This window comes from Haliaeetus leucocephalus, unplaced genomic scaffold (genome assembly GCF_000737465.1).
Source record: "Haliaeetus leucocephalus isolate CR32 unplaced genomic scaffold, Haliaeetus_leucocephalus-4.0 Scaffold373, whole genome shotgun sequence".
Classification (NCBI taxonomy): Eukaryota; Metazoa; Chordata; class Aves; order Accipitriformes; family Accipitridae; genus Haliaeetus; species Haliaeetus leucocephalus.
In genome coordinates, this window is record NW_010972809.1 from 4,853,273 (window position 1) to 4,865,072 (window position 11,800).

At 37.9% G+C, this 11,800-nt stretch overlaps 1 protein-coding gene across 1 annotated transcript in view; it reads right to left on the reverse strand.

The window, feature by feature from the left end:
- The window catches only part of TMEM170B (transmembrane protein 170B), a 16,952-nt gene that overhangs the window by 4,891 nt on the left and 261 nt on the right, over positions 1 to 11,800 (reverse strand). The window contains exon 2 of the mRNA XM_010573218.1: positions 747 to 917. Within this exon, the coding sequence (XP_010571520.1) occupies positions 747 to 917 (171 nt within the window). The remainder of the gene's footprint in view (positions 1 to 746; positions 918 to 11,800) is intronic.

The window sequence follows — 11,800 nt, forward strand, 5'->3', positions numbered from 1 at the left end:
TGGGGTGTGAAAGTGAATTTGTGTTGTTTTTTTTGTGTGTGGGGGGGGGGGGGGGGGGGGGGGCGGGGGGGGCATGTGTGTGTGGAAGTCTAATGGCCTTCCTCTCTACCCCAAATAAAGTAGAAAGTAACATTGTGGCCAAGCCAAGACTGGAAAGTTCATTCAAATCCATGAGCCAAGTATAACTTCTCCAAACAAACAAATTTTCTTAGCTGTAAACCACTACCTACATTGCACCTTCATTTCTTTTAAGAGCAACTTCCTATCCAGTTGCAATTTAAAAACCTGCAGCAGGCCCAAGGAAACGAGCAGGAATTCAGCCTTGCAATCAATGGAATCAGGACCTCACTTCCAAAAAAATCCTTGTGGCTTTAAGGTTACTAAGAGGTCATCTTGATCAGAAGCCTTTAATAAAAAAATCCATAACAAGTATGGTAGGACAGGACAGCTCTTCCTGATCGCCAAAAGATACTATCTGCTGAGCATACACCTTTTGAATAGCTTGGTACCCAACATTTCCAAAACGAGAGAGTACAATGATTTCTGCACTCTTCAGACAATTTATAGTAGTTTTATCTTTACATAATAGAAGAGCAACTCAGCTGTCATTATCATTAGGATAGCTATATAACTAGGGGAAAATCCTTAATAAACAATTAACAAATCACTAAGAAAAAGGTTTTTTCTTTTTAGAAGTTAGATGTAAAATAAGAAAGAAAAAAAAACAAAACAAAAGACAGACTTACTGGTTATCATTGCTCCAGTTATAGAACCCAGAAATCCAATGCTGACCACAATGACAGATATCAGCCTCCCCTGCCTATGCCTCTGCAGCATCACAAACATTAATACTCCCACAGCACCATGGACAAAGAGAGAGGAGAAGAGAGCCCAGAGGAAAACCCAGTACCACATTTCTGGAAGAAAGCAGTGAAATAAAGGGTTAATATTTCTGAGACAAGAAAAAGAAAGAGACTTTAAAACATTACATACAATCAACAGTAAGAGAAAAGCAATACTGATTTCCACCTTAAAAGGAATCAATGTGACAACATCAGCATGTGCTCAAGACACTTTCCCCCTTTTAGCAGTGTATCATAAAGGAATAACTCTTATGCTTTTTATAATTTTTTGATCATTCTGGCACAATTCTTAATTCAGATGTATTATTACAAGAACTCCGTCATTCTTTTAATAGCTTCTTTAAACAACTTTAAACAACGTTAATTGCAGTATTTTACTAGGTATCGTAACTACTCCTGCAGAATGAAATATTCACTGAAACAAAGACTGAACGAGGAAAGAGTCAAGAATTGTTTTGGGTTTTTTTTGTTGTTGTTGTTGTTGTTTTTTAAAAAAAGAAGAGACAGCATCAGGTAACATCAAATGGGAAAACTGAGATTAAAGACTTCAGCTTATCTACCCAGGAGCTGTAATAGAATGTTCCATCGAATTAGCTTCAAAGGCACAAATAAAAACACTACAATTTTAAAAAGAAATTTTAACACATCTAACCCCTTCCTTCTAATTGCTTAGCACAAAACTTCATAGAGACATGCAGACACTATTATTTAAATTACTAAGCAAGGACAAGAGATCATGAGAACGTGTGGAGTACAAACATTTCTCTAAAGAATGGCAGACGTGATCATTACCTTCAAAGAAGAGAGCAGAAACCATCAATGAAGCTACATAAGAATTAAAGAACCTTTCTCACTTGGTGGCAATTTTCTAAAAACATTTACTATAACTCAAAAGGGTAGGGAAATGCAAAAGAGATTTTTTTTATTTTTTTTTTTTAAACACATCAACTACAGTTGGTATATATCATCACAGAATTCAGCAAGTTGGGGCACATTTTCCCAATTGACATAATCTCACAAAACTGTCATCAATTCAGAGTTTTTGCTGCAGTTCCCCCTCAAAAAACCAACACAGCTTCCTTACAACAGCAGGATACTTATTGTTTGAGGTGAGCCTGTATTATTGTAGCTTGACACACATCAGTCATTTGAGCAGAAATATGACCCAATTAGCTAACTTAAAAAATACTTAGCAGCTCAAAACACCTTCTGAAAAGATTCTGAGAAAAAATGGTTGCCACACAATAACCAGTGTCCTTTGAGTTCAAAGTCAATATAGTATGTATATCCATAGCACAAATGCAGAGTTTAAGCTTTTTCATTTAGCAGTACTTTGAGAGTAGACTCAACCCTTCCCCTTTCACACAGGCATAAAAGGCAAAACTATGTCACAGGACTTACAAGTCCTCTAAATTATGGTCACCAAAAGGCTCTCTTAAGAGAGCAGCAAGGGTGGTTAATCTACATTCAATTAATACTTCAGCTGTAGCTCAAGGTGTAACTTTTCTGAATGCTTGGATATATGCACACATATATTTAGGGTGGCTCCAATCAGCTCTCCTCAGATCCTCCATCCCTTTACACCTTGCCCCAAGCTGGGCCTCAAAAATCTTTGCAAAAGGATAATGACCACTGTACTGTTCCACTAAACCTCTCATTCTCAGAAGCTACTGTAACAGAACAGTGGCAAGAGTGCCAAGTAGTCACTCTACAAATACCTGAAAAACCCCCTCACTAACATTAAGAAAGATTGACTGATTGCTGATCTAATGTCCCATGGTCATGGATAATTTGGGTGGGGAACCTCTCCTGCAGTCCTAACAGGCTTTGTCTGTTACTAGCACAGGTTGGGTGTTCCCACTGTTTTTTTTCTAGTGGAAGCAAATAAGCAAGGAGATTAACCAAAGGATCTATCAATATAGAACCCAGCAGCCCTGCTAGACCTACAGTTTGACCATAGGGAAATAAGCCTTACGAGATGGGGGGAAAAAAAAGTTTACTTTCCTGCAAATGTAAATCATGTACAACTTCAGGCAGGAAAACCCTGTCAGGAAGGAACACTTTCATTCTTCTACATCAGAAGACCTACCAGGGAAGACCCTTTCATTGAAAGTGGTCACAAAACCAGATTCCTAGCAGCTCAAAACACTATTCTATCAACATGATAACAACTAAGCTCCTGTCCCATGGGGGATCATTTCCTTGAGCACCAAGTGGACTATTAGTAGATACTTAATAAATTTTAGAGGTATGGACTGTGCAGACTATAGTTCAGCAATAGACTGAACAGGCCCTCAAGTCTAAACTGCTTTGGCAACACTGGCAGTGAAAAAACACAATGAATAACCATGAAGAACAAAGTTAGACAAAAAAACTCTAATATGGGAATTAAGAATGTATCTTGTAGGCAAGAGCAAGCATTTCCTTGCTTACAGATGTTAATCTCTGAAGACCTTCAATCCTAGAAGATACTATGTGCTTATCTTAGATCTGCCATTTTAGTTCTCCATAGTAACATGGTTGAGCCCATCACCCAGATTATTCAGAGAAGTATGAAACTAAACTGCTAGCAGGTGAATGTGACACTGAATGCACTATTTCAAAAGATAATTTCTTCTTACAGAGAAGAAGATGTTTTGCCTTGTTTGCCAGTAAATACTGTAGTAGAGATGCTATTTATTTTCTGGACACAGCACCCTTTCCTGCAATTAAGTTTGTCACACAATTTTCATACCACTCAGATTATACTGATATGCAAAATACTCAGTAAAAGAGAAGTCTGGATCATCAGGACATAGTGCTGACAATGTTCTTGACCCAAATTTTCATTTCTCTTGACTAAGATGGATGCAAGAGATGAAACATCAACTACCAAGAGAAAGCAAGGGCTTCTTGCAATTTTACTAGAGTAAAGATAACCTGATACCCCAGTGACAGATTCTGAGAATACATATTTCAAATCTGCAGTTGAAAGAAACGCTTGGTTCTTATGTAAGGTTACATGACAACTACAGGCTTCCAAGACTGCCAAACACTCCCTAACTACACTAATGGTGTATTAATTAGTATTATCCCATCAGTTCTTCCACAGTCTAAAAACAAACTTCTGGAAGGTGTGCTGTTGTGGATACTGAATTCAGGCAGCTATCAACTGATTTCATAAAACTGCATCAGAATGAGACAAACTTGTCCCCATTTAACATGAAGCCCAAGAACAGAAGACTCAGTTATTTCAGGTAAGAGGGGACCTGTGATTATGGCAGCCTATTCAGTAGCCAGTTATTCTGAAGAGACTGGTCAATACGTAGATATGCTATGGGGAAGAGAAGCAAAGCTCTCGATTTTGTCTCTCTGCAAATGTAGAGGGACAGTCCCAGAACACTGAAAGTCATTCTCTCCTAAAATGCCATTGCAGCTGAAAAGCTTGAAACTGGACCAGGAAAGCCTGTTGGAATCTGACTCTGTTAGGCACCATCATTCCCTGTAATTTCCACAGGGTTTGCTAGGTACTGCATCACCTTTTAGTAAATCAGTGTTTGTGGTCACTGTCGACCCTCACCAGGTAGAAAAGGCAATTGATTTCCAGTCTTAGGAAAGACTATTAGGATGACTGTATTTTTAGAACAAAGGGAAAGATTATGGGAAGGCTAACTACTCCCCTGTAACTAAGAAACCAAAAATATTTACAAACCCTTACACAACAAAATAGCTGCATAGTGAGCAACTATCTTGGGTTTTATTTACATTCCAAATGAGGCTCAAGGAAAATTAGCATCACCTCTCACTTTATATTTAGGACAGGAGACATGAGACTAGAACAAGCTCCAAATGTCCTGTTGGATAAAGGAATATAAACTTGAGTTCTTTGGTACACACTTTTTTCTCCTACTCCTTAAAAACAACACACATATTGAATGCATTCAAAAGGAAATTAGAGAACATCCAGAAATATTCCTTGTTCCACACAAATGCAGCTGTAGCATTTAAAGAAAACAGTTATAAACCATCACTTCACAGAGGCTTAGGTTTCCAAGTCAATAACATTGTAAAGTCAGTGATGGAAGAAATACAGGTAGTGTTACACATACCTGCAATAACCCAGTACCTTCTTATTATAAATTATTCATAATAGCTTATAATTTTACCAAACTGACTGTAGATGTTAAAACTTGTAGGTGTTCACTTCAGAAGAGTTGGAGGGAGGGAACACCTTCATGTCCAGCTGAAGATAAGAGGGAAGAAGGACCAAAACTTTGTTCATTTGGGAAGGAGACAGAAGGGGGAAGTGACAGGTGTGAACAGAAGGGTTAAGGACATTGGCCTGTGATACACCTATCTGTAGAAGGCAGGCAGCAGGGTGAGGGACAAAGCAAGCAGTGGAGTTAACTGTCTTTATCCTGTAAGTAGGCAAAATACTTGTAGATCATCTTCTACTTGGAGTTGCTTTTCATTTGGGCAACTCCATCAAGTACATATGCCCTAGATTATCCACTCTCCACCAACTTAAATATCTAAATTTGTTAAATAAAAGTAGCTGAAAAGCTTTTCTTTACCAAGTTACCAGACAAGCTATGAGCAGAGAGACTAGAAGGGGGGGGGGGTTTGTCCTTCCTCTCCCCTCACACACATTCTTGCTAAAGATTCTCACCTCCTGCAACAAGAACTGAATTTTTAAAAGGTAAGGAAGAGAAAAAGTCTCCCTGAACAGGGAACAAAGTACAACTCTGCCACTTTGTCTTGTGGTTGGAACTATTCTAGCATCTCCCCTCAGTACCAAGATACCTCTAATTTCCTAGAGATTCATTATTGTTTGGTTTGTTGTTGGTTTTTTTTTAATGGTTGTGATTAGCAATGAATATACAATAATTTATATTGTTGTATCCTGATACAAAACAAAGAAGAAGGAATAACCACACTGCTCAAATATTCTGGGATGATAGCTTACATAGTCATTATATGACTGTAGCATTTCAAAATCTGATATTAAAGAAATTGAGAACTTGATCACACAAAGCTTTTTAATCTTTGATTTAGATCATACCTTTCTCTTGCAAAGTTGGCTTTTCTAGCAAGGCACTTAGCAGAACATAGCAAGATATCTTCCAGAAAACTTACACAACATACAAAATCAGAGCCATTTATAATCATAATCTATGAACCTTTTATCACAGTCATCTTTGTCATGTTAAAGTAGCTGTTAAAAAACCTGAAAGATCTGTAAATCAGAGAATTGTATCAATTGACTATTTCACATAAGTGTTTCCTGTTCTTTAGCTACAGACTACACATTTAGTAAGAGACTATGTATTTATTAGCAATTCTTCCAAATCCAAGAATTTTCTTTATCTGCCTGAATAGGTATCATCCACTTTGTTAAACCACCACCTCACTTCATTAAAATGTCAGCTCAGTCCTAGAAGCTGAAACAGGACAAATCACTTTTGAGTACTTTCCCTAGGAAAGGCAGCAAGTCATCCTTTCTTATCCTCCTTTATTTATTCTTTTTATGCCTGGTAGTTCAACACACTTATTTACTTCTGCCCATTAATTGGGCCAGTGATGAAGACACCCGAGTAAGCTGTTTAACATAGATGAACAAGATAAGGAGGACAGCCAATCTTCTAAGCAAACTAAAGGAGGCTTCAAGCTCCATAAACCTAGAGGACAATGTAATCATTCTTATCCTGACAGGTTGAGGGCAGAGAACTTTATGCACAGGTATTTGAGTGGAACAGTTCAAGGTCCTGTAAAATTCAGCATCATCTAACTCCAGAATCATGATGAGAGATGACTCTCAGATAAAAGTGTGCTAGAGTAAGACTGAAGGAAGCAAAGGATGGGTTGGGGACAACACTGAGAGGTGCCATTAGAAAACAGAGAAAGAGAATGTGGACCTCTGAACACAAATGGTCAAGACTTTGCTTGTTCAAAAATAACTGAGTAGTTGAAAGATTTGCAATACCTATAAGGAAGAGGAAGTGAGACTGAAGTGTCTTAAGAACATACTGGTATGGCTATTTATGTCCTATATACTGACTGATACTTTAAGAGGTATAAACTTACCTACATGATTATTGTTGCTACCTTGATTTAAAAAAGCACATGGTCTTTGTGTAGCTACACTAATTATCTTGCTCTTTTGATGATATGAGCTGCACATATGGAATACTTTGCTGGTATGGTAATAATGACTTAGCTTTATCTGGCAGCAAGCTCCAAATACTAGCCTAGCCTCAGTTTATTTAGTCATGACCTCACAGAGCTATCCTAAAGAGACATGGAATAAAATTTTAAAAAAACCCTCCCAGCTTCCTTTGCTTGAACCTAAGAAAGTTTCGGAGCTTACTTTCAGTGTATCCAAATTACTTTAAGTAGCCAAAACACAACTTATTTGTATCAAAACTCCACAGTTGCCAAAGAAATACAGGGAACTAGGAAAGAACCAGTACCTACTAGCTTACAAGCACAGTGACAACCAATCTATTGCATAGATTCCTTAGCTTTTCTAATAAGGACAAATGAAATCCATTTTTCAGGTTTATTTAAAATTCTTAGCACTTAACCACTACCTTAAATCTTGTTCTCAGTTTATGTTCCTTTCCACTAGTTTGACCTAGGTGGGGATTTTTTCTACCACAAAAGTTGCAAGGCTCAATTAACTTGTAATTCATGCCCTATCACTCCAGTTTTAGAGTAATTCTTTGTTAATTTAGGTATTTATATATACCATACATATGTTACGCTTAGGTACTATATATACACATTATACATATATGACTGTCAGCATACACAACCTTAAAGATTATAAAAAGTTTTTAAGGCATGCTACAGTTTAGAACAACATTCATATCACTTCCATCTTATCAAAACTTGAAGTTGCACTCCATCAACAGCTTCATCTTGGGCAAATAAAAAATGCAAAGTCAACATATAAAGTATATAAATGATAACATTTTCAAATATTGTCTATATATGAACACGCTGTCCTACTGCCACTCAGCTTCAGTAAACATGGAGTACCTCCTTAGTCCATCTTCAGCATTTTTCTTTTTCTCTAGTCCTTAGCTTGTTTTGACAGATGAATAATGATCGCCTATAACATTTCATAAGTCAAGACTGATTATTCCAAAATAAAGTAGCTCCCTTGAGATTCTGATCTAGGTACCCAGCCTACCACTGTTAGCTACAGAGTTGTCAAGCATAAGTATCTGTGCTGTGAATACAGAGATACAAATTTAAGTCAACAAGGTAGCACATGTTGAAATTTGAATTAAGAAACTGTATAATGTTATATTCCTGTAGACTTATAAACTCAAAGCACTCAGATGAAGAAATGACATCATATTATACCCACAAATGTAAGTCAGCTCTTTACATGTTACAGTATTTTCTTCATCACTGGGACCTTTCCTTAATTATCATATTAACTGGTACTTTCAAAGTTAACTGGACTACACAGTCAAATTGTTGTTTGGAGATGCTAACGTTTTTGCTGCATTAAGTGGAAGAGAAGTACTTGCTGAAGAGCATTTAAATCACAAATTACAGACTAGTCCTCTCAGCTTACAGGACTGGGGACAAATAAGTACAGGATGGAGCTTCGGAAAAAAAATATAACAGACAAGGAACATCTTCCATGTAACACCCATAATCTCTTATAAATGTTCACTTTCAACAAATTCAGGAGTTATTACTGTCCAGCACTTTAAAATTATAGACTTTTATTTCAAAGTCTATAAAAACTGTTGGTGGAGTCTTGAGCTCATTACCTTAGGACATTGGGGTGTGAGGAGGAAGAAGATGATGAATCTGACTTTAGAAGTCATACAGTAAAACACAAGCTCCCCCCCCCCATACAACATTCTCCCCCCATCTCCTCAGAGGCTAATATAAAACCCACTCAGACCCTAAGCTTACGCCTTTGGAACATGCAATAACTTGGACCTGAAGCTTAGATCTTTGGAACATGCAATAACTAGATGTAAACAAAACATCTACGTTGGTTATCGGAAGAGTAGAAATATTGCTGTTCTTTATTGTGGAAGCAGCCTTTAAACAAATAATTTATTTTCATGGGCACTCAAACTGGGATGATTTTTTCAGTTCAGATTCAGCTATTGTCTTGTTCTAGTAAACCCTGATCTACCACTAACTCTAAAACACAACCAGTTCATATAAAGGGGGCTGTTCTTGGGATTTGCTGGAGGAGCTAAAACAGGGTGAGGTAAAAGCCACCTCTCCCATGGTTACTAGAGCCTTACCTTCACCTCCCAAGTGAAGGCAGGAAGATATGAAGCAACGTATATCATGTTGGTGGGCCTAGGTTCAGGTACAAAGAACAGCACTTGCAGCTTTGGCTATCACAGGGTGTGATGTGTGTGTGGCAGGAATGAAATGGTCTGTGGTCTCCTGGGTATTTTAGGCCATATATGATAGACAGGATTTCTTTTTTTATGTTGAACTTGAATCAGATATATGGTATAAAAATAATGGTTCAGCTTCTCATTAAGGGGGAAAAACCACCCAATTCAAACCACTAAAGTTTGAAGCATTCCTGGTTTAGGCTGGAGTTTGTATCAGGTCCCTGTTGAAAATTTGGGGAAATTAATATATTTTTAAGAAGGGTGCTGATCAAATTTTATAACCTTGTGCAAACACAATCAACATTGTTTATCTAAAGAAGATAAATATTTACTTCTGCAACTTAAAAGCCAAGTCCAGACCACAACTTTAAGTCCAAAAGTAAACACAAAGCAGTCTTAAAGAACATTCATGGAACACCATATATTTATGAATTTCTTTTCCCAGTACTCTGAAGAAGTTTCTCCTCATACTTTACAGAGGTGCCAAAGAGAATGAATTAAGTAGACAAACAAGACAAAGTCATTCACATACCTATTTTCTTAGCAGGGAAAAAACAGAATTTCTGGTTTTGAACAAAGTTTACTTTGGTAAATATTTTAGGAAGGGTTTATGTAAGTTTAATAACAGCTATTTGTTAATATCAATTATTATATTAAAAAATTCTTAAGATATAATCAGTAACAGTGTATCTTATATAGAGGATTTTAAATCCAGTGAAAGTTATTAACTATTGACAGTCCATAAGAACATTCAGCACAACACGTTATGGCTACAAGGACAACCTACATTTAAGCACCAATTCAGAAACTGTAGTGCAACTACAACTGACACTGACATATTCTCCAGCAATACTACAACGGATAACTAATTATTTTTCATATTCTTTAAATTAAAAAGAAAAACCATTCCACATTAAAAACACCTTGTGCAACCCCTTGTTATATTGCAAAAGCACCAAGAAACAATTTTGCTTACTTAACACTCGGAACTGAATTTCATAGAAACGCCTATGTTGCATAATGCTCTAATAAGAAAAACTTTATAGAGGATGCCTGGCACAAAGACAAGTTAAATCCATTGTGAACTTTTTACTTTAAGAGTACAAGATGTATTTTTATAAGTAGTATGCAAAAATAACTACTCAGAAAATGAGTTTTATTAGTGTGTGACCACACTAATACCTGGAAAATTTAATCATCAGACACACATCTGAAAAAGTTCATAGATCAAATAAAAAAACCCCAACTTGTATAACCTTTTTGTTACATTAAAAAGTACCCTGGAAGTTAAAAGAACGAGAAAGATAATAAAGCCTAAGATGATCGCTTTCTGTTTGCTACAGCTTCAACTTCAGCTACACCTCTATTTTCATTATACTTCTTCCACTTTGAATAGATGTTAAAAAAAAAAATCAAAACTATCAATCACTACTATAGAGGGGGGAAAAAGACGGCATAATACTCTTTCATAAATATTAGAATATTTTCATAAATATGTGAAACAAATCCCCTTTATTCAACATTTTCCACTAATCTGTCACCACCTAATATACCCCTATACCAAGTAGAAAGAATTTACTCAGTAACATCTCTGCTATTGGCACCAAATCCCTGCTTATTCAGAGCTGGAAGCTTATGCTTTTCCTTACACCTGGACAGGACAGGAAGTCAGAAGATACAACTCTCCACTATATGCCTTGGGTCCCACGGTAATCCACACTCGTTTTTCAGCATGAGATGGAGCAGGAGAAAAAGCCATTTCTTGCCAAAGCTAGCTAAAGCTCCCCTCTCCAAACACAGGATGAAGACCTGGCTCCACTTTGGTTCACAGAATTTTTTCAGAACAGCTCAGTCTTTAAGGTTCCCTGATGCTTTGCCAGGAAACATCTGCCACCTCATTAACTCCCACAGCTCTCATTGTCCAGGGTTATACTCAGAGGGGTGGTGGGGAAGTCCCAGATTCTCACATTCATTTCTCTGGTTTTTTTTTTGTTTGGTTTTTTTTATGCCAATGAGCGTATATCCACAAAAAAACCCCAACACTCTCCCAAACATACTCCAGCCTTCCATACATATTTACACATTCACGCACGCTTTCTACAACCCTTTACTCGTAGACAGGTACCCATCAATTTGCTCATATACCCTGTACCATTAGTCTTTTACTACACACATACAAACAAAAGTGAGCGAACGCATTGACACCTTCAGCTCCTTTACTCCTGCAGGCATACTGGACAGATACCGGGCTCGCACACCAGTCCTCCCAACACGTAACACACAGATCCCTCTCGTTTCCCTGGACATACCAGCCCCACACCCAAGCCCCCCAAGCACACACACACGCCTCATATCCATGCTCACAGAGCGAGCGTGTATGCACCCCCCCAGACACACACGCGTGCACACAGACCCGGGAACGCAAACCCCAGCCCTCCCTACGGGTGACACGCAGGGAGACCACCCCCAGCCCTGCACACCGGCCCCACACCCACGCCCTCCATTGTGTACCGGGGGGGTGTCTCGCTCTCCAGTCACGGAGCGGCTTCCCCCGTCTCCCACGCCGACGGCACT